This window comes from Taudactylus pleione, unplaced genomic scaffold (genome assembly GCF_031769625.1).
Source record: "Taudactylus pleione unplaced genomic scaffold, aTauple2 ptg001259l, whole genome shotgun sequence".
In the NCBI taxonomy this organism is placed as follows: domain Eukaryota; kingdom Metazoa; phylum Chordata; class Amphibia; order Anura; family Myobatrachidae; genus Taudactylus; species Taudactylus pleione.
In genome coordinates, this window is record NW_028285659.1 from 314281 (window position 1) to 337589 (window position 23309).

The 23309-nt window shown below is 52.7% G+C and overlaps 1 protein-coding gene across 1 annotated transcript in view; it reads right to left on the minus strand.

Moving 5' to 3' along the window:
• The window catches only part of TONSL (tonsoku like, DNA repair protein), a 210435-nt gene extending 187582 nt beyond the window's left edge, over positions 1 to 22853 (minus strand). The window contains exons 1-10 of the mRNA XM_088462520.1: positions 22725 to 22853; positions 19904 to 19999; positions 19120 to 19262; positions 17629 to 17809; positions 16373 to 16502; positions 16118 to 16289; positions 15927 to 16041; positions 15515 to 15660; positions 15029 to 15181; positions 13564 to 13689 (exon numbers count right to left, since the gene is read on the minus strand). Of these exons, the coding sequence (XP_088318646.1) occupies positions 13564 to 13689; positions 15029 to 15181; positions 15515 to 15660; positions 15927 to 16041; positions 16118 to 16289; positions 16373 to 16502; positions 17629 to 17809; positions 19120 to 19262; positions 19904 to 19999; positions 22725 to 22746 (1284 nt within the window). The 5' untranslated portion in view covers positions 22747 to 22853. The remainder of the gene's footprint in view (positions 1 to 13563; positions 13690 to 15028; positions 15182 to 15514; positions 15661 to 15926; positions 16042 to 16117; positions 16290 to 16372; positions 16503 to 17628; positions 17810 to 19119; positions 19263 to 19903; positions 20000 to 22724) is intronic.
• Between the last annotated feature and the right edge of the window lie 456 nt (positions 22854 to 23309).

A 23309-nucleotide genomic window follows, 5' to 3' on the forward strand; every position in this document is an offset into this window, starting at 1 on the left:
GTATGTAACACTGCAGGGAGAGCAGCATGGCTGGGTACATTTATAGGGAGAGCACGTATGTAACACTGCAGAGAGAGCAGCATGGCCGGGTACATTTATAGGGAGAGCACGTATGTAACACTGCAGAGAGAGCAGCATGGCCGGGTACATTTATAGGGAGAGCACGTATGTAACACTGCAGAGAGAAGCATGGCCGGGTACATTTATAGGAAGAGCACGTATGTAACACTGCAGAGAGAGCAGCATGGCCGGGTACATGTATAGGGAGAGCACGTATGTAACACTGCAGAGAGCGCAGCATGGCCGGGTACATTTATAGGAAGAGCACGTATGTAACACTGCAGAGAGAGCAGCATGGCCGGGTACATTTATAGGAAGAGCACGTATGTAACACTGCAGGGAGCAGCATGGCCGGGTACATTTATAGGGAGAGCACGAATGTAACACTGCAGAGAGCGCAGCATGGCAGGGTACATTTATAGGAAGAGCACGTATGTAACACTGCAGAGAGCGCAGCATGGCCGGGTACATTTATAGGAAGAGCACGTATGTAACACTGCAGAGAGCAGCATGGCCGGGTACATTTATAGGAAGAGCACGTGCACGTATGTAACACTGCAGAGAGAGCAGCATGGCCGGGTACATTTATAGGGAGAGCACGTATGTAACACTGCAGAGAGCGCAGCATGGCCGGGTACATTTATAGGGAGAGCACGTATGTAACACTGCAGAGAGAGCAGCATGGCCGGGTACATGTATAGGGAGAGCACGTATGTAACACTGCAGAGAGAGCAGCATGGCCGGGTACATTTATAGGAAGAGCACGTATGTAACACTGCAGAGAGCGCAGCATGGCAGGGTACATTTATAGGAAGAGCACGTATGTAACACTGCAGAGAGAGCAGCATGGCCGGGTACATTTATAGGAAGAGCACGTATGTAACACTGCAGGGAGCAGCATGGCCGGGTACATTTATAGGGAGAGCACGTATGTAACACTGCAGGGAGAGCAGCATGGCCGGGTACATTTATAGGAAGAGCACGTATGTAACACTGCAGAGAGCAGCATGGCCGGGTACATTTATAGGAAGAGCACGTATGTAACACTGCAGAGAGAGCAGCACGGCCGGGTACATATATAGGAAGAGCACGTACACGTATGTAACACTGCAGAGAGAGCAGCACGGCCGGGTACATTTATACGGAGAGCACGTATGTAACACTGCAGAGAGCGCAGCATGGCCGGGTACATTTATAGGGAGAGCACGTATGTAACACTGCAGAGAGAGCAGCATGGCCGGGTACATTTATAGGAAGAGCACGCATGTAACACTGCAGAGAGCGCAGCATGGCCGGGTACATTTATAGGGAGAGCACGTATGTAACACTGCAGAGAGCAGCATGGCCGGGTACATTTATAGGGAGAGCACGTATGTAACACTGCAGGGAGAGCAGCATGGCCGGGTACATTTATAGGGAGAGCACGTATGTAACACTGCAGAGAGAGCAGCATGGCAGGGTACATTTATAGGGAGAGCACGTATGTAACACTGCAGAGAGAGCAGCATGGCCGGGTACATTTATAGGGAGAGCACGTAAGTAACACTGCAGGGAGCAGCATGGCCGGGTACATTTATAGGGAGAGCACGTATGTAACACTGCAGAGAGAGCAGCATGGCAGGGTACATTATTGGAAGAGCACGTATGTAACAACAAGAGATATGGTAAGAACTTACCTTTGTTATCTCTGTTTCTACGAAGTCCATAGGGTCCACAGGGTTGACCTTGGGGTATAGGTTGGGAACCAAATCCGGGCACCACGCAGTTAAAGCTTTTAGCTCCCAGGATGCACTGGGTCCACTCTCCCTATAACCCCACCCCCAAGCCAGAGGCACCTCAGTTTGTAAGTAGCCAAAGGCCGGAGGAGGAGAGAAAAAGAGAGAGAAAACTGGAACACTCAATAACCATACTCACCGAAATGGGAGACGGAAAACCGGTGACCAGCCACACAGCCCATATGAAGCCAGGTGCGTCAGGGCGGGCGCCCTGTGGACCCTATGGACTTCGTAGAAACAGAGATAACAAAGGTAAGTTCTTACCATATCTCTTGTTTTCTACTTCAGGGTCCATAGGGGGTCCACAGGGTTGACCTTGGGGATGTCCCAAAGCAGTTCAACCAAGGGTGGGGACGCACCTGTGCTGAGAGGAGAATCCGTCGCCAAAAAGGAAGCATCCTGAGAGGCAAAGGAAACCAATGCCTAGAACCTTAAAAAGGTGTGGACAGAAGACCACGTGGCCACCTAGTAAGGTAAAACAGCCGAGGCGCCACAGCGAGCCGCACACATGGCCCGAGAAAAAACAAGCATCAACAACAGGAAGGCCTACCCATGGGTAGGCCCCTGAGGAAGACCTACGAGGCCATCCAGCCAACATTTGGTTATAGGCCGGCCATCCTTTCCTGTGAAAACCAGAAATCTCAGACCACCAATAAGGAGTCCGATTTCCGTAAGGAACCTGAACGGATCACAAAAATCCAAAGAGGCCAGACCACAGTCAATGAGGCCACACCAGCCGAGAGGACTGGGGACAGAATGGCCGTACCATAAGTTCCAGAACAATATGGAACCTGAAAACCACTAAGAAGCAACACAGGGCGAGAGCAACTCCCACCCTGACATGATGCCCTCCAGAAGAGGGAGCCACATGAGAACGCTCCCAATTCAGACACTCTCCTGGTTGATATAAACACCCTGAGAGAAAGAGAGAGCCTAAGCAATAGACCATGTAATGGCTATCACAACCAGCGGTTCCATTGACTGTCCCCGGAGGTAACGAAGAACCACTACTTACTCCCCAGGAGTCCCTAGGGAGGACAAATGGAGGCATAATCAAGAAAACACTCCAAAGGATGAACTGGATACCAGAGTGGAGCAATTCCATATCTTAACCATACTGACAGTGTAGAGATCCGCACTGTCAGGAAGACCAGGCCAAGTGTGAAACCCAAGCCAGCCGGAAGGAATGCCAGAATATCTGGAAATCCTGGACACCGGAGGATTGTATCGACAGGTACAATACCATAAGATTTATGGCTGCCACAGTTTGTGGTAGGTCCCAGCAAAAGCTGATCCATGTGCTCTAATCATTCCAACGATGACAAAGCCAGGGAAGCCGTAAGACCACTGTAAGGACACAGTCAAAGACAAACGACCCAGGTCCAAGGCAAAACCAAAGACCCTGAGACAACAGGTCCGGGCAGTGAAGCATCAGGGATGGAGTATCGATGTAGAGACTCCGAAGATCCAAGTACCCCTGACATCTGGGGCAATCAGGAGCCACCAGCAGGAAAGCATCTCCGTCTCGATTGAAAACACTTCCAAAGACCTTGAGGAAGAAGGGAGACCGGAGAACACAGGTACACAAAGTGGAAGGACCACTTCACCGACAAAGAGTCGCTGAAGGTTGCTTCAGAATCCCCAAAGCTGAACTGTAACACCATAGTGTGATAAAGTCAGAAGGCCATGAGGGTCACCTCAGGGGGGCCCCCCCTGCTCACCAGGAGATGAAACCTCTCTTGGGGAAGAGACTAGTCCCCGGGATGCACGTCGTGACGGCTGAGGACTCCCGCTTCCCAATGGAGAGCTCCTGAAATGAACGCTGCCGAGATGGTCGGGAGGAGACCCTCGGACTATGTCCGAATATGTGACATACCTGTCATTGCCACCCAACGAACAGTGTTGCTAAAAAGGAAGCCACTGTCCTGACCCTGTCGGACTGAACCTTTTCAGGTTCACCGGGAAACAAGAGTTATGCCAGAGTAAGTTAATTGACAGGGTGGAATCGACAGACGTCCAACTGCACTGAAAAGGATTCGATCCAGACACTGTCCATAGCAAAGAAAACCCTGGACGAGATGGCCATAGCCACACGGACAGGGACCGACTTGCCTCCGGAGAGAGCATCATCGTTTGAACAGTTATCCGACAGAAAAAACTCATTCCATCTGGAGATGAGCCAATTATGGAAAGGCCTGGAATGGAACTGAGCCCATTCCACCATGCATCCCAGAGTGTAAAGACATCTGTCGACTGCGCAGACAACCATGTACTCCTAATGGAAGAGAGGAGATTCCGTCTTACGCCAGAAGAATTCTCAGATTCTGAGAATCCAGCAGGGATCCTAGATGAAGAATACCCAGAGAGGGATGCAGGGAGGACTTTTTCCCCGTTGATTAAACGTCTGCACCCTGAAGAAGCCACAGTCATCCTGACCTGGCCGTAAAGTACCCCGGTGATCCCGCTAAGAGCAGGAGGCCGTCCAGGTACAGGAGCATTGGGATATACTGAACAGAAGAACTGTCAGAAAATCCAAAACGCTGGTAAACCCCTGTGGGGCTGAGGACAGTCCCAACAGGCAGAGCCCGAAAAATTGTAAGTGTTGCTGTGATACAGCAAACCTCAGCCCATGCTGAGGAAAGGTCTCTGTAAGTACCCGTAGGCACGCGTCCTGTATATCCAGTGATACCATAAAGTCCCCAGGTTCCAAACATCGTATGATGGAGCATAGGGATTTCCTCCTGAGCCCAGGTAGCTTTAGGAACTGGTTCAGGGAATTGAGACAGAGAATAGGCCAAAGAGGACCATTCAGCCACCGCACCAGAAAGAAAGCAGAACAACCAGTCCCTCACTGAGATAGTGGGGATGGCCTAATTAGCTCCGCTTACCGCAACAACTGCATAGCTTTCTGGATCTGTAAGGCCCTTGTAAAGAGGGCGTACCCTCCTACCCACGTAGCCGCGGCAACTTGACACTAATACCGGGCGAACTGAGAAAATCGGTATCTCCCAGTTGTAGGCCTGTCCCGTCAGGCTGAAGAGATATCCGTAGGTTCAGAAGCAGGATCGGCTGGCAGTCCAGGCCTGCTCGGTACTGGATATGTCGGCCCTTGTAGATGCCGACAGTCTACGAAGAAACAGACCTTTAGGCTGACCCAGAGGACAAAAAAGACTTAACAGACTTAGTCTGAGGCCTTGTAGTGGGCATAGCTGAAAGCGGTAAACTTGTCGTTAGTAATACTGCCAATGTTACTACAATCTTGTCAAGGTCAGGACCAAACAATATCAACCCTAAAGATGGTATCTGCACCTCTGCATTCCCAGAGCTCAGCCATAGGGTATTACGGAGGATACAGTCGCAGCCGGAACTCTGAAAGTTAGGAGACTGGTATCCAATATAGGCATTTCCACCTATGACAACAGCATATATTACGTGAGCGACCAAATACATTTGAACCCCCGACGTGTTGGAGGGGAAAAAACGTTACAAATGCATCAACCCAATATGCAATAGTATTAACCAACCATGCTATAGCCATGGTAGGATGGATAACAACTCCTGAAAGCAAGTATACTGATTTCAGGCAGAGTTACCACCTACGGATCCGAAGAATCCGACCACGCAGGAATGGGAGGCGTAGTAACGTCTGTAATCAGACGAGTAACACGCCCATCCCCCCCAGGAGGGGCTCGTGATGACCCTCAGGGAATTTGGGACAGGAGGCCAAACACTGTTGTAACACCTCCTATCTGGCAACAGCCAGAGTCCCGCTATGCGATCCACCCGCTAGTCAGCAACAGGGAACCCGAAGGCACGCAATACTGAGGGTGTATGATACAGGTGCAGGTCAACATTCACTCTAACCAGAATGGACCTGCTACCAGCCCTAAAGCAGGGATAATAATACCTGAAATAGGCTTCCCCCCGTGTAAGAGGGAAAGAGCCCCGAACAGTACCCAGTTCACGGCAGAGCCAACTGGGAAGTAACCACAGGGCGTCAACCACGCCAATTAGCGTTTCGTAGAAAACGACATCCACCCAGGGTGGCTGTTGTGGTAATCCCTGCAAGGGGAATGACAGACTATTGTGGCACCAGGGGGAATTCATATACTGCGAAAAACCCCTGCAGGGAGCGGTAGTCTGTGTCACAGGGGAAGAGAGCAAGAAGCTGCGAGATACCCTGAGATGAAAAGGGCAGTATGGTGAAGTAACCCCAAGTGAGGTACAACAATGGGGCCCGCCCGGCGATCCGCAATTGAGAGGATCCCGAGAAAACAAACCGCCCAAGGGGGTCGTGAAAGAGGCCGGCACCAGATGACGCCACATACAGAACCCTTTATGAGTCAAATCCTCCGCACTAACACCTGCAGCACATGACTTGCAGGATAGTAAAAATGGGTGCAGTATAACGCTCTATCTCCTGGTCAGACATATCTGACCAATCTTGGCGGAAATATTAAGCAGCGCTATACTGGTCCTGACTGATGCCAAAAATTAGCTGCAGGGACCCATTTTCAGCGTATGCAACACACAGTTCCATCTAAAATATGGCAACGTGCAGCACGCAACAGTATGTGACAAACCACACAAATATTAACAAGTATATAAATGTGAGGTCTCAGAACCACCCTAAGTACAGCTGTATTAGGGCAGATAAAGAAAAGGGATAGATATACACTGACAGGTGAGAGAATAAAGTACAGTCAGCACTAGCATAAGTCACATACAATGCAGATATATACATATATACATAAACATGTCATATAATATACTGCACTATTACACTGCATTCAACTGCCCAGATTCAGTGTCTGGGAAGGCTACAGCGCTGTGTACACTGACCTGATGGTGAGGTACGCAGGGGGACTGGACTCACTGCCATCCTGAGAGATTTCTGCTGCACCACAGAGATAAAATGGCCGCTGGAGACCTCAGAGGAAGCGTGGCCCGCGGAGGAAGCAGCTCAGCGACGCCAGACTATGGATACTGAAAGGCGCGCTGAGCTGAGGGGAGGAGCCGCTGTAACAGGGAAGGCTGCCTCCCCTGGCCGGCTATTAACCCCCGGGACGCCGGCTCCCTGCACCGATCGTTAAGTCCCTGGTGGTCTAGTGGACACACGGGGTATGGGGGGCCCGCCGCCACTGCCGGCGCCTCCGGTCTGTCCCCTGAGACCGGAGGCACAGGACTGCATTTGAAATGCGCGGATCACCGCAAGCGGTGATCCGCGACCTTACCTGCTCCCCGTGGATCCGGCAGCAGTCCTGGGCGCCCACAGAGTCCGGCTAGTACAGACTCTGGGGTCCCGCTGAGATCCCCAGATCTGTACTGGCGTCTCAGCGCCAGCGGGGTGACGGAGTGGCAGCTTAGACGTCCTATGGACAGTCCGACGCTGCCGCTCTGAAGAGTCCAAAGTCCATGGAAAAAACTTTGTCCCTAAAAAAATAAAATAAGCTTAGGGGCTGCTAATCAGCTCCCCCTGCGCTAACGGTGACCCGACTCCGGCCGGGCACCAACTTAAACTGAGGTGCCTCTGGCTTGGGGGTGGGGTTATAGGGAGAGTGGACCCAGTGCATCCTGGGAGCTAAAAGCTTTAACTGCGTGGTGCCCGGATTTGGTTCCCAACCTATACCCCAAGGTCAACCCTGTGGACCCCCTATGGACCCTGAAGTAGAAACTGCAGAGAGCGCAGCATGGCCGGGTACATTTATAGGAAGAGCACGTATGTAACACTGCAGGGAGAGCAGCATGGCCGGGTACATTTATAGGAAGAGCACGTATGTAACACTGCAGAGAGCGCAGCATGGCCGGGTACATTTATAGGGAGAGCACGTATGTAACACTGCAGGGAGAGCAGCATGGCCGGGTACATTTATAGGGAGCGCACGTATGTAACACTGCAGAGAGCGCAGCATGGCAGGGTACATTTATAGGGAGAGCACGTATGTAACACTGCAGAGAGAGCAGCATGGCCGGGTACATTTATAGGGAGAGCACGTATGTAACACTGCAGGGAGAGCAGCATGGCCGGGTACATTTATAGGAAGAGCACGTATGTAACACTGCAGAGAGCGCAGCATGGCCGGGTACATTTATAGGGAGAGCACGTATGTAACACTGCAGGGAGAGCAGCATGGCCGGGTACATTTATAGGGAGAGCACGTATGTAACACTGCAGGGAGAGCAGCATGGCAGGGTACATTTATAGGGAGAGCACGTATGTAACACTGCAGGGAGAGCAGCATGGCAGGGTACATTTATAGGGAGAGCACGTATGTAACACTGCAGGGAGAGCAGCATGGCCGGGTACATTTATAGGAAGAGCACGTATGTAACACTGCAGAGAGCGCAGCATGGCCGGGTACATTTATAGGGAGAGCACGTATGTAATACTGCAGGGAGAGCAGCATGGCCGGGTACATGTATAGGGAGAGCACGTATGTAACACTGCAGAGAGAGCAGCATGGCCGGGTACATGTATAGGGAGAGCACGTATGTAACACTGCAGGGAGCAGCATGGCCGGGTACATGTATAGGGAGAGGACGTATGTAACACTGCAGAGAGAGCAGCATGGCCGGGTACATTTATAGGGAGAGCACGTATGTAACACTGCAGGGAGCAGCATGGCCGGGTACATGTATAGGGAGAGCACGTATGTAACACTGCAGAGAGCAGCATGGCCGGGTACATTTATAGGGAGAGCACGTATGTAACACTGCAGAGAGAGCAGCATGGCCGGGTACATTTATAGGGAGAGGACGTATGTAACACTGCAGAGAGAGCAGCATGGCCGGGTACATTTATAGGGAGAGCACGTATGTAACACTGCAGGGAGCAGCATGGCCGGGTACATGTATAGGGAGAGCACGTATGTAACACTGCAGGGAGAGCAGCATGGCCGGGTACATGTATAGGCAGAGCACGTATGTAACACTGCAGAGAGCAGCATGGCCGGGTACATTTATAGGGAGAGCACGTATGTAACACTGCAGAGAGCGCAGCATGGCCGGGTACATTTATAGGAAGAGCACATACACGTATGTAACACTGCAGAGAGCGCAGCATGGCCGGGTACATTTATAGGAAGAGCACGTATGTAACACTGCAGGGAGAGCAGCATGGCCGGGTACATTTATAGGAAGAGCACGTATGTAACACTGCAGAGAGCAGCATGGCCGGGTACATTTATAGGGAGAGCACGTATGTAACACTGCAGAGAGAGCAGCATGGCCGGGTACATTTATAGGAAGAGCACGTATGTAACACTGCAGGGAGCAGCATGGCAAGGTACATTTATAGGAAGAGCACGTATGTAACACTGCAGAGAGCGCAGCATGGCCGGGTACATTTATAGGAAGAGCACGTATGTAACACTGCAGAGAGAGCAGCATGGCCGGGTACATTTATAGGGAGAGGACGTATGTAACACTGCAGAGAGAGCAGCATGGCCGGGTACATTTATAGGGAGAGCACGTATGTAACACTGCAGGGAGCAGCATGGCCGGGTACATGTATAGGGAGAGCACGTATGTAACACTGCAGGGAGAGCAGCATGGCCGGGTACATGTATAGGCAGAGCACGTATGTAACACTGCAGAGAGCAGCATGGCCGGGTACATTTATAGGGAGAGCACGTATGTAACACTGCAGAGAGCGCAGCATGGCCGGGTACATTTATAGGAAGAGCACATACACGTATGTAACACTGCAGAGAGCGCAGCATGGCCGGGTACATTTATAGGAAGAGCACGTATGTAACACTGCAGGGAGAGCAGCATGGCCGGGTACATGTATAGGGAGAGCACGTATGTAACACTGCAGAGAGAGCAGCATGGCCGGGTACATGTATAGGAAGAGCACGTATGTAACACTGCAGAGAGAGCAGCACGGCCGGGTACATATATAGGAAGAGCACGTACACGTATGTAACACTGCAGGGAGAGCAGCCTGGCCGGGTACATTTATAGGGAGAGCACGTATGTAACACTGCAGAGAGAGCAGCATGGCCGGGTACATGTATAGGGAGAGCACGTATGTAACACTGCAGGGAGAGCAGCATGGCCGGGTACATTTATAGGGAGAGCACGTATGTAACACTGCAGAGAGCAGCATGGCCGGGTACATTTATAGGGAGAGCACGTATGTAACACTGCAGGGAGCAGCACGGCCAGGTACATTTATAGGGAGAGCACGTATGTAACACTGCAGAGAGAGCAGCACGGCCGGGTACATATATAGGAAGAGCACGTACACGTATGTAACACTGCAGGGAGAGCAGCCTGGCCGGGTACATTTATAGGGAGAGCACGTATGTAACACTGCAGAGAGAGCAGCATGGCCGGGTACATGTATAGGGAGAGCACGTATGTAACACTGCAGGGAGAGCAGCATGGCCGGGTACATTTATAGGGAGAGCACGTATGTAACACTGCAGAGAGCAGCATGGCCGGGTACATTTATAGGGAGAGCACGTACACGTATGTAACACTGCAGGGAGCAGCATGGCCAGGTACATTTATAGGAAGAGCACGTATGTAACACTGCAGAGAGAGCAGCATGGCTGGGTACATTTATAGGAAGAGCACGTATGTAACACTGCAGGGAGCAGCATGGCCGGGTACATTTATAGGGAGAGCACGTAGGTAACACTGCAGGGAAAGCAGCATGGCCGGGTACATTTATAGGGAGAGCACGTATGTAACACTGCAGGGAGAGCAGCATGGCTGGGTACATTTATAGGGAGAGCACGTATGTAACACTGCAGAGAGAGCAGCATGGCCGGGTACATTTATAGGGAGAGCACGTATGTAACACTGCAGAGAGAGCAGCATGGCCGGGTACATTTATAGGGAGAGCACGTATGTAACACTGCAGAGAGAGCAGCATGGCCGGGTACATTTATAGGAAGAGCACGTATGTAACACTGCAGAGAGAGCAGCATGGCCGGGTACATGTATAGGGAGAGCACGTATGTAACACTGCAGAGAGCGCAGCATGGCCGGGTACATTTATAGGAAGAGCACGTATGTAACACTGCAGAGAGCGCAGCATGGCCGGGTACATTTATAGGGAGAGCACGTATGTAACACTGCAGAGAGCAGCATGGCCGGGTACATTTATAGGAAGAGCACGTATGTAACACTGCAGGGAGAGCAGCATGGCCGGGTACATTTATAGGAAGAGCAAGTATGTAACACTGCAGGGAGCAGCATGGCCGGGTACATTTATAGGAAGAGCACGTATGTAACACTGCAGAGAGCAGCACGGCCGGGTACATTTATAGGAAGAGCACGTATGTAACACTGCAGAGAGAGCAGCACGGCCGGGTACATATATAGGAAGAGCACGTACACGTATGTAATACTGCAGAGAGAGCAGCACGGCCGGGTACATTTATAGGAAGAGCACGTATGTAACACTGCAGAGAGCGCAGCATGGCCGGGTACATTTATAGGGAGAGCACGTATGTAACACTGCAGAGAGCAGCATGGCCGGGTACATTTATAGGAAGAGCACGTATGTAACACTGCAGAGAGCGCAGCATGGCAGGGTACATTTATAGGAAGAGCACGTATGTAACACTGCAGAGAGAGCAGCATGGCCGGGTATTTATAGGAAGAGCACGTATGTAACACTGCAGGGAGCAGCATGGCCGGGTACATTTATAGGGAGAGCACGTATGTAACACTGCAGGGAGAGCAGCATGGCCGGGTACATTTATAGGAAGAGCACGTATGTAACACTGCAGAGAGCAGCATGGCCGGGTACATTTATAGGAAGAGCACGTATGTAACACTGCAGAGAGAGCAGCACGGCCGGGTACATATATAGGAAGAGCACGTACACGTATGTAACACTGCAGAGAGAGCAGCACGGCCGGGTACATTTATACGGAGAGCACGTATGTAACACTGCAGAGAGCGCAGCATGGCCGGGTACATTTATAGGGAGAGCACGTATGTAACACTGCAGAGAGAGCAGCATGGCCGGGTACATTTATAGGAAGAGCACGCATGTAACACTGCAGAGAGCGCAGCATGGCCGGGTACATTTATAGGGAGAGCACGTATGTAACACTGCAGAGAGCAGCATGGCCGGGTACATTTATAGGGAGAGCACGTATGTAACACTGCAGGGAGAGCAGCATGGCCGGGTACATTTATAGGGAGAGCACGTATGTAACACTGCAGAGAGAGCAGCATGGCAGGGTACATTTATAGGGAGAGCACGTATGTAACACTGCAGAGAGAGCAGCATGGCCGGGTACATTTATAGGGAGAGCACGTAAGTAACACTGCAGGGAGCAGCATGGCCGGGTACATTTATAGGGAGAGCACGTATGTAACACTGCAGAGAGAGCAGCATGGCAGGGTACATTTATAGGAAGAGCACGTATGTAACACTGCAGAGAGCGCAGCATGGCCGGGTACATTTATAGGAAGAGCACGTATGTAACACTGCAGAGAGCAGCATGGCCGGGTACATTTATAGGAAGAGCACGTATGTTACACTGCAGAGAGAGCAGCATGGCCGGGTACATGTATAGGGAGAGCACGTATGTAACACTGCAGAGAGAGCAGCATGGCCGGGTACATTTATAGGAAGAGCACGTATGTAACACTGCAGAGAGAGCAGCATGGCCGGGTACATTTATAGGAAGAGCACGTATGTAACACTGCAGAGAGCGCAGCATGGCCGGGTACATTTATAGGGAGAGCACGTATGTAACACTGCAGGGAGAGCAGCATGGCCGGGTACATTTATAGGGAGCGCACGTATGTAACACTGCAGAGAGCGCAGCATGGCAGGGTACATTTATAGGGAGAGCACGTATGTAACACTGCAGAGAGAGCAGCATGGCCGGGTACATTTATAGGGAGAGCACGTATGTAACACTGCAGGGAGAGCAGCATGGCCGGGTACATTTATAGGAAGAGCACGTATGTAACACTGCAGAGAGCGCAGCATGGCCGGGTACATTTATAGGGAGAGCACGTATGTAACACTGCAGGGAGAGCAGCATGGCCGGGTACATTTATAGGGAGAGCACATATGTAACACTGCAGGGAGAGCAGCATGGCAGGGTACATTTATAGGGAGAGCACGTATGTAACACTGTAGAGAGAGCAGCATGGCCGGGTACATTTATAGGAAGAGCACGTAAGTAACACTGCAGAGAGCGCAGCATGGCCGGGTACATTTATAGGGAGAGCACGTATGTAACACTGCAGGGAGAGCAGCATGGCCGGGTACATTTATAGGAAGAGCACGTATGTAACACTGCAGAGAAAGCAGCATGGCCGGGTACATTTATAGGGAGAGCACGTATGTAACACTGCAGAGAGCGCAGCATGGCCGGGTACATTTATAGGGAGAGCACGTATGTAACACTGCAGGGAGAGCAGCATGGCCGGGTACATTTATAGGAAGAGCACGTATGGTTACATTGCATAGACATATAGAGAAGATATAGGCAGCAGACGGTGTAATGGTTAGTATTACTGCCTCACAGCACTGAGGTCCTGGGTTCCATCCCCACCACGACCCTGTGTGGAGTTTGTATATTCTCTCCATGTGTACATGTGATAGTGAATATAGTGTAAGATGGATATAGTAAGATGTAGAGATAGTGTAAGCACCACTGGGGCTGGGACTGAATATTTTCTCTGTACAGCGCTGTGGAATGTGTGTGCGCTATATAAATTGCCAATAAACATTAAGTAGACGCACCTGTAGCCGAGAATCCCCGATCTCCTGGGCGCACTTCAAGGCACTGGACAGACAGCTCTGCACTTCCCCATAGCCCAGGCCATCCTCCTCTACTGCCAGTGCCATGTTCAGCCACGTTCTACACTCCTGCAAGAGCCAAACCAGTATATGTTCATCCCCCCATACACCGCCACAAGCCACTCCCCCCCATACACCGCCACAAGCCACTCCCCCCCATACACCGCCACAAGCCACTCCCCCCCATACACCGCCACAAGCCACTCCCCCCCATACACCGCCACAAGCCACTCCCCCCCATACACCGCCACAAGCCACTCCCCCCCATACACCGCCACAAGCCACTCCCCCCCATACACCGCCACAAGCCACTCCCCCCATACACCGCCACAAGCCACTCCCCCCCATACACCGCCACAAGCCACTCCCCCCATACACCGCCACAAGCCACTCCCCCCATACACCTCCACAAGCCACTCCCCCCATACACCTCCACAAGCCACTCCCCCCATACACCTCCACAAGCCACTCCCCCCATACACCTCCACAAGCCACTCCCCCCATACACCTCCACAAGCCACTCCCCCCATACACCTCCACAAGCCACTCCCCCCATACACCTCCACAAGCCACTCCCCCATACACCTCCACAAGCCACTCCCCCCATACACCTCCACAAGCCACTCCCCCCATACACCTCCACAAGCCACTCCCCCCATACACCTCCACAAGCCACTCCCCCCATACACCTCCACAAGCCACTCCCCCCCATACACCTCCACAAGCCACTCCCCCCCATACACCTCCACAAGCCACTCCCCCCCATACACCTCCACAAGCCACTCCCCCCCATACACCTCCACAAGCCACTCCCCCCATACACCTCCACAAGCCACTCCCCCCATACACCTCCACAAGCCAGGTATCTGCTATACAATACTGCAGGGGTTCCCAACCACGGTCCTCAAGGCACACTAACAGTCCAGGTTTTAAGGATAGCCATAATTGAGCACAGGTGACTTAATTAGTACTTCAGTTATTTTGATTTAACCATCTGTGCTTAAGCATGGCTATCACTAACACCAGGACTGTTAGGGTGCCTTGAGGACCGAGGTTGGGAATCACTGCAATACTGAGTAAGTTATAGAGCCTCATCTAAACTAGGGTTCCTCTCCCTCCCCCCCGATCCCCTTATACCTCCTCACCTCATGGGGACTCCCTTTCCTCAGGTCCAGGTATCTGCTATACAATAATGAGTAAGTTATAGAGCCTCATCTAAACTAGGGTTCCTCTCCTCTCCTCCCCCGATCACCTTATACCTCCTCACCTCATGGGGGCTCCCTTTCCTCAGGTCCAGGCATTCATTCCTCTTCACCACCCTCTTACTGACCTCAAGTCCTTCGACCACAGAATAGCTCCCAATCACCCATGGCTTCTCCCCCCCCCAGATCACCATATGCCCGCTCACCTCATGGGGGTTCCCTTTCCGCAGGCCTAGCTCAGCACGGTAGTGGCTCACAGCCTGTTTGTAGTCTTTCAGATCACTATAGGTCGCAGCCAGTGACACATGGATGACTGCGATCTCCCGGTCGGGGCGGCCCAAGGACTCGGCACAATGGAGCTATGAGGAGACAGGAGATAGATACACGATAGGGCAGAGCCGGTGCATAGTAACGCAAAGACTTTCCAGAGGCTCTGCATGCTGACATTGCAGAGCCCAGTAGGGGGGACAGCTACCGAAATGACCACTGGGTCCGATCTCAGCTGGAGGCCGACAGGATGAAGTCACATGACTGCGACCATTATGCTGAGGGGTGGGATAAGATCTGGTGAGGATTTAAGGGTTGCAGAATGTGGGGAGGAGGTCCCAGCGCTAATAATTAAATGGCCACTATAACACCCATATCAGGTCACCTCACAGGAGCCAGTCCTGCTCAGTAGTGTCAGTCCTCACCTGCATCTGGTAATGCTCCACAGCCTTAGTGTAACAGTCCACTTTGCAGTACAGGTCTCCAAGCTGCTCATGTAAAGACAGCGCCTCCTGCTGGTCTCCTTCAGCTAGTTCAGATAACGCTTCTTCCAAACGACACCCCCTAATAGCTGAAAAGAGACAGCCAGTACATAGTGAGGAGCAGCGGGACCGTGTGCGTTTATGTGAGCGCACCTCCGTGCGCGACTGTTTTAAAGCCTACAGGATATGGAGCTAACAGCGCTAGGAGCCCCCCTTTCCCAGACAGAGGTGCACCGTACACAGGGGGCACACCACAACACTCTGGAGGAACACACAACGAAAAGAACCCCCCCATAACCCCCCAGGATTACCGGAGCTCCACACAGCAGACAGAAAGATGACCGTGGGGAAATACCATGCTTAAGGCTCCGTCGCACAACGTCCCGATCAGACTGCCGCTGACTGCCCAGAAGGAAGGCTTTCTTCAGTGATCGCTTTCCCGCGGAGAGGTCACCCAGAGACAGCAGCGTCTGACAATACAAAGAGACAGTCTGATAGTTTGTGCACACAGAGACACAGACCGGTGACAACGCCAGGCGCCCTCACCTGGCCAATGCTGCAAGAACATTCACTCTCCATATATTTGTCTCGCATTCGTCTGGCACACTCTCGGGCCGCCTCCCAGCAGCGGATGGCCTTGGAGTGCTCGCCATTGCGCAGATGAATGCTGGCCAGATTGACGTTGGCCCTGTACAGATCTTCATGGAGCTGGTTCTGCCTGTGGGAGAGAGGAGGAGAGTGAGGAGAAGGGGAGACCCTGTCACAGCCGAGAGGAGATGTACTCAGAGCGTCCGGAATTACTCTGCGATGAAGATGCTCTTCCTGATGTACAAGCTGCACTTATTGCTCTCGCCCATAATCTCATATAGGAAGCCCAGGTTCAGGAAGAGACGGGCTCTCATCTCGCTCAGATCTCTCGTGGATACTTTGCCTGGAAGACACAAATACAACCAGTGATTTCCCTCCATGGATAACAGCAGCATCTGCTGACCTCGGGTGGTCACTAGGATGGACAGCAGACGTGCACAGAGGTGGATCGCTAGCAAGGTGTACATGGCCTGCGGCCGCAGGGAGGGGAGGAAGATCACTCTACGGCCTCGTCCTCAGCGCGTAGAACAGAACAAATGTCTCTGAGTGCATACAGCGAGGACCCTGCCCACTAAGGCTATAGAGGACGAGGCCAGCAGGGTACAGGAGACGTGGCCTCAGTGTCACATGTACCCTGCTGGCCTCTGAGCTCACCACTTGGGGTGAGGAGACACCGAGGTGGGCTGGGAAGGCTGGATAGTGGTCAGCCAGAGTCTGATCATTTAAGCTGGGGGCGAGTATGAGGAGCTAATATCGGACGTACTGATCAGATTTATAAACTATTTTTTTTATTTTTTTAAATATATATTTATTTTTCCCAATAAAGCAGATTAAGGCCCTCATTCAGAGCCGTACGCTCTGAGCAGAGCGTACGCTCTGAATGAGGGCCGGGCTCCATTTTCATGGAGCGTCCTCCTGGACGCTCGTATAGCTGTGGGTCACCACCCACAGGCTATACAAGCGTGCATTGTGATGGTCGCGATGGTCGAGACCATCGCGACCATCGAATTTGCGAGCCGGAGCCTGCGGTTGAGGTTTTCAACCGCAAGCTCCGGAGTGATTTTAGCTCTATCAGAGCCAAAATCACTCCCACTGACATCACTAGTGATGTCAGTGGGCCGGCTTGACGGGAGGCGTTCCCGTGGGAACGCCCCCGTCAGGGAGGCACGCCCACCAAAGGGGGCGTGCTGTCAATCAACATTGACAGCACGCCCCCTTTGATCGGACACAACGAGCAAAGGACTTTCCTTCGCTCGTCGCGTCTGGCGCATGCGCACGACGGAGCTCCCTCCGTCGTGCGCATGCTCAGTCCATAACATCGACCCACTTGCGAGCGGACAGCCGCTCGCGAGTGGGTCTGAATCAGGCCCTAAGTTCCCAGCAAACAAAGGTGAAAAACAAGAGAGAGCAGAAATATCCCTTGAAGTTGATTTCGGTAGAAGCAGAGAGACGTGTGGTTGTGTTCTCACCTTCCAGCCGCTCGTCCACGACCGTCAGACTTCTCACAAAGGCTTCTTCAGCTGGTTGATGATTCTCCACTTGTCCAACCTCACACATATAGAGGTAAGTGCGACCGATGGTTGCCAGGGCTCTCTGCTCCTCAATGTCAGAGGACACGGAGCGTGCCAAGTCCAAATGAAGGCGCTGGTGCTGTGCAGGGAAGGGTGGAGACACAGTCAGTCTCCTCACCCAGACACACCACCACAAACACCCCCCCCCCGTCTGCCGCCTCCCCCAGGCGCACCACCGCCGTCAGCCGCCTCCCCCAGGCGCACCACCGCCGTCAGCCGCCTCCCCCAGGCGCACCACCGCCGTCAGCCGCCTCCCCCAGGCGCACCACCGCCGTCAGCCGCCTCCCCCAGGCGCACCACCGCCGTCAGCCGCCTCCCCCAGGCGCTTGGCCACTTGTTAATTTTCTTCTGATAGTTGCGGCCGCTTGTGTTGTGTGCAAATTACTCCAAGAATTACCAAAAAAACGCATAGAATAAGCCGTCACCATGAAATTTATTCTTATTATTCGCTAATGCAAACGCAGCTGAATCAATTACAAGCTAATTAGCAGTGTTATTAGCTACAACAAACGATTATTAGCTGCTTGCATTGTCTGGCTCAAAATAGAAACATCAGACATAACATCAGTCACATCGATAGTATCGATTGTACTCTGAGGCTTGTGAGAGCACGTACCAAACCTCAAGCTGTACGATCAGCCAGGCCTCTAACCTGCGCACAACTAACCGTACGCATGCGTGGTTTGGAAACATCGGATGCATACGAACGACTCTGAATGAGGACCAAAGACTTATATAAAGGAGATCACACAATGCCGGCCACCCACACCCTGGGAACATCCGAATCGCCCCATTTATTTACATTCATCTCCAAGGACCCTGCCATGGACTGTAATCCCTACACTGTGATATCCGCTAACTTAATATGGTCTGCTTCATCTACATACATGACCAACTCTAGCACCCTTCAATACAAAACACACACGCTTCATCTACATACATTACCAACTCTAGCGCCCTTCAATACACAACACACACGCTTCATCTACATACATGACCAACTCTAGCACCCCTCAATACACAGCATACACGTTTCATCTACATACATGACCAACCCTGTAGCCCATCAATGCACAACATACACGCCTCATCTACATACATAACCCACCCTAGCATAGGGACGGACATCAATGGTCGATGTTTGCCGATCATCAATGTTTTTCTTTCGATGTTAGTATTTCTACCATTCGATGGCAGCATTCCGATGTTTGCCGCCATCAACTGGTAATCATTTGATGGTGTTCCGATGGTGGCTTCTTTTCTTTACATCCTACCAGCCCTGCCTCCCCTGGATGTAGTTATTATACCTACCATCAACACACTCAGGACTCGCACAGCCAGAGGAACAAAGTGTCCAATCCCACCAAGCCCCCCACTGGGGTCACCTACCTGCAGCGCAGCCTCATACTTCCCCAACTCTGCAAAACACTCGCCAATCTTCCGATGGGCCACAGCACAGCCAATAACATCCGCCAAACTCTCACAGATTCCCAGCTCCTGTCGATGCTCTTCCACGGCCTCCTGGAACCTGGCTGTAGAAGTAGATGAGAGAATGGTCACCACACACTGGGCCACACCACCTCAACAGCCTCATATGGACAAGTAAGGCCCCCATATATGGTGCGATATGCACCTTGCGATCAGACGGACGACATATCGGGCGGGGTCCCCACACAAGGAGCAATCGGCTGGCCAACCGCCAGATATGCCGGCACCCCGTCCCCCACCCGCATAGCGCTGCATGGGATCGTACATCGCATCCCCAGATCAAGTGAACATGCAGTAAGATCTGGGGGTGCGATGTACGACCCCACGGGAGCGCGCATTGGCCGATATCATGCCCACACACGGTGCGATATAACAGCGATATCCGTCGGATCAGCTGCTATATCGCACAGTGTATGGCGGCCTTTAGCCATTACAGCTGTGCATTAGATGACATTGTGCATGTACTGCAGACGGGTCAGGCGACATCCCGTGCACTCGCCTACTTGCTGCAGAGGGCGCGGGCAAGGAGAGCGCGGCAGACAATGTGCGCAAAGCCTGGCAAGTAGCGCAGCTAATGCGCTAAACCTGTTAGAGAAACCGCCAAATCTCCTGTACATCAGCAGCTAGCTAAGGGGTACTTGGCGCTCATATGACTGCGTTTGTCCAGGGTAACGTGTTATCTCACCGCTCTTAGCCAGGATCTCCCCCAGCTGGTTGCATATTGCGGCCTCCTCTTTCAGATTGCGGCTCCGCTGAGCTTGGCCTTTTGCCTTCTCCAGCTCTGCAACGAGAGGACTTAGTTACGTAACCGAAAACAGACATCACTCAGTGACCACAGGACATTGCCGCACTGAGGACGTCAGGGACCAGCGAGATCCAATCCCTGGGGGCTGCAACTTGGGTCATCTAACAGCTCGGATTGTCATCACCCCCAGTCAAAGGGGTCACTGTCACCCCATTACACACCCAACCACCACCCTCCAGCCAGAGGGATCATCATCACCCCCCATCAGAGGGATTGTAGTCAGCCCCCCGGAAACAAAGGAAACATCACTACCCCCCACAGTAAGAGATCGCTATCACCTCCCCCAAGGATGGCTGCCAGCCCCCCACACACATTCCCGAAATAAAGGGAACATCACTAGCCCCCAGTTACAGGGATTGTCATTGCCATTACCCCCCACATACACCCCCAGTCAGAGAGGTCACCATCAAACCACCCCCACACACACACCAGTCAGAGGGATCGGTACACACAGGGGGGAGGTGAGACGGAGAAGGGTCAGGTAGATGGTGCAGTTAGGAAAGATGGAGCAGGAGGGTGGGATTGGGAAGGAAGGTAGATGGAGCAGATGTGTGGTAAGGATGGGGCAGGAGGATAGGTAGATGGGGCAGGAAGATAGATAGATGGGGCAGGTGTATAAGAAGGATGGGGCAGGAGGGTAGGTAGATGGTTGAAAGGATGGTAGACAGGCAGGAAGGTAGGTAGATGGGCAGCGGTGTGGGATGGATGGGGTAGGAGCGTGGGAAGGATGGAGTAGTAGGATAGGTAGATGGTTTGAAGGATGGTAGATGGGCAGCGGTGTGGGATGGATGGGGCAGGAGGGTGGGATTTGGAAGGAAGGTAGGTAGATGGGGCAGATGTGTGGTAAGGATGGGGCAGAAGGGTACGTAGATGGGCAAGAGGGCAGGAAGGATGGGGCAGATGTGTGGTAAGGATGGGGCAGGAGGATAGGTAGATGGGGCAGGAAGGTAGATAGATGGGGCAGGAGGGTACGTAGATGGGCAAGAGGGTGGTAAGGATGGGGCAGTAGGATAGGTAGATGGTTGGAGGGATGGTAGACGGGGAGGATGGGATGGATGGGGCAGGAGGATAGGTAGATGGGGCAGGAAGATAGATAGATGGGGCAGGTGTATAAGAAGGATGGGGCAGGAGGGTAGGTAGATGGTTGAAAGGATGGTAGACAGGCAGGAAGGTAGGTAGATAGGCAGTGGTGTGGGATGGATGGGGTAGGAGCGTGGGAAGGATGGGGTAGTAGGATAGGTAGATGGTTTGAAGGATGGTAGATGGGCAGCGGTGTGGGATGGATGGGGCAGGAGGGTGGGATTTGGAAGGAAGGTAGGTAGATGGGGCAGATGTGTGGTAAGGATGGGGCAGGAGGATAGGTAGATGGGGCAGGAAGGTAGATAGATGGGGCAGGTGTATAAGAAGGATGGGGCAGAAGGGTACGTAGATGGGCAAGAGGGCAGGAAGGATGGGGCAGATGTGTGGTAAGGATGGGGCAGGAGGATAGGTAGATGGGGCAGGAAGGTAGATAGATGGGGCAGGAGGGTACGTAGATGGGCAAGAGGGTGGTAAGGATGGGGCAGTAGGATAGGTAGATGGTTGGAGGGATGGTAGACGGGGAGGATGGGATGGATGGGGCAGGAGGATAGGTAGATGGGGCAGGAAGATAGATAGATGGGGCAGGTGTATAAGAAGGATGGGGCAGGAGGGTAGGTAGATGGTTGAAAGGATGGTAGACAGGCAGGAAGGTAGGTAGATGGGCAGTGGTGTGGGATGGATGGGGTAGGAGCGTGGGAAGGATGGGGTAGTAGGATAGGTAGATGGTTTGAAGGATGGTAGATGGGCAGCGGTGTGGGATGGATGGGGCAGGAGGGTGGGATTTGGAAGGAAGGTAGGTAGATGGGGCAGATGTGTGGTAAGGATGGGGCAGGAGGATAGGTAGATGGGGCAGGAAGGTAGATAGATGGGGCAGGTGTATAAGAAGGATGGGGCAGAAGGGTACGTAGATGGGCAAGAGGGCAGGAAGGATGGGGCAGATGTGTGGTAAGGATGGGGCAGGAGGATAGGTAGATGGGGCAGGAAGGTAGATAGATGGGGCAGGAGGGTACATAGATGGGCAAGAGGGTGGTAAGGATGGGGCAGTAGGATAGGTAGATGGTTGGAGGGATGGTAGACGGGGAGGATGGGATGGATGGGGCAGGAGGATAGGTAGATGGGGAAGGAAGGTAGGTAGATGGGGCAGGTGTGTGGTAAGGATGGGGTAGGAGGGTAGGATTGGGAAGGAAGGTAGATAGAAGAGGCAGATGTGTGGTAAGGATGGGTAGGAGGGTGGGATTGGGAAGGAAGGTAGGTAGAAGAGGCAGATGGGTGGGAAGGATGGGGTAGGAGGGTAGGATTGGGAAGGAAGGTAGATAGAAGAGGCAGATGTGTGGTAAGGATGGGTAGGAGGGTGGGATTGGGAAGGAAGGTAGGTAGAAGAGGCAGATGGGTGGGAAGGATGGGGTAGGAGGGTAGGATTGGGAAGGAAGGTAGATAGAAGAGGCAGATGTGTGGTAAGGATGGGTAGGAGGGTGGGATTGGGAAGGAAGGTAGGTAGGTAGAAGAGGCAGATGGGTGGGAAGGATGGGGCAGGAGGGTAGGTAGAAGGGGCAGATGGGTGGGAAGGATGGGGCAGGAGGGTAGGTAGAAGGGGCAGGAGGGTGATCCCGGTACTACTGACGCCTGATCTCCCGATCTCCCATCCTCAGTGCCCGGATACGAGCTGTCTGACTCCCGCGCTAACTCAGACTCCGTCCCGCCCTCACTGGAGAAGAGGCTTGTGTGATTGGGCTGCTGAGGACTGTGTAGCTCGTCTATTGGATGACAGAGCTGCCACTTACACATCTGATGTCCATTTCTACCAATCCTGAGTATGGACGTCACGGGAAGCGTGCGCGTGCGCTGCTCGAGCCAATCACTGCCCGACTGCCAACTGCTCGCACCTGATTGGCCCAGTCCTAGTAACTATCACTAAGACGCCGGTATGTAGCGTCACATGACACGTACATCACACACGTGACCGTTCAGGTGACGAAATGTCGGGATCGATCATCCGCGAAAACCCTCTGGTGACGTAACGTTCGGCAGGTTCCCGCGCGTGACGCTACTATGACGTGACTTTGGGTCGGTCACGCGGGATGGCTCTCTGGTGACGTAGAAGAGTCTAATACTCCTCCAGCAGCTGTACCTGGAAGTGACGTCAGTGAGGGCGGAAGTGGATGTTTTTGCCCACACTTTCCAGGAAAATAAGAAATTTGGCCCCTTG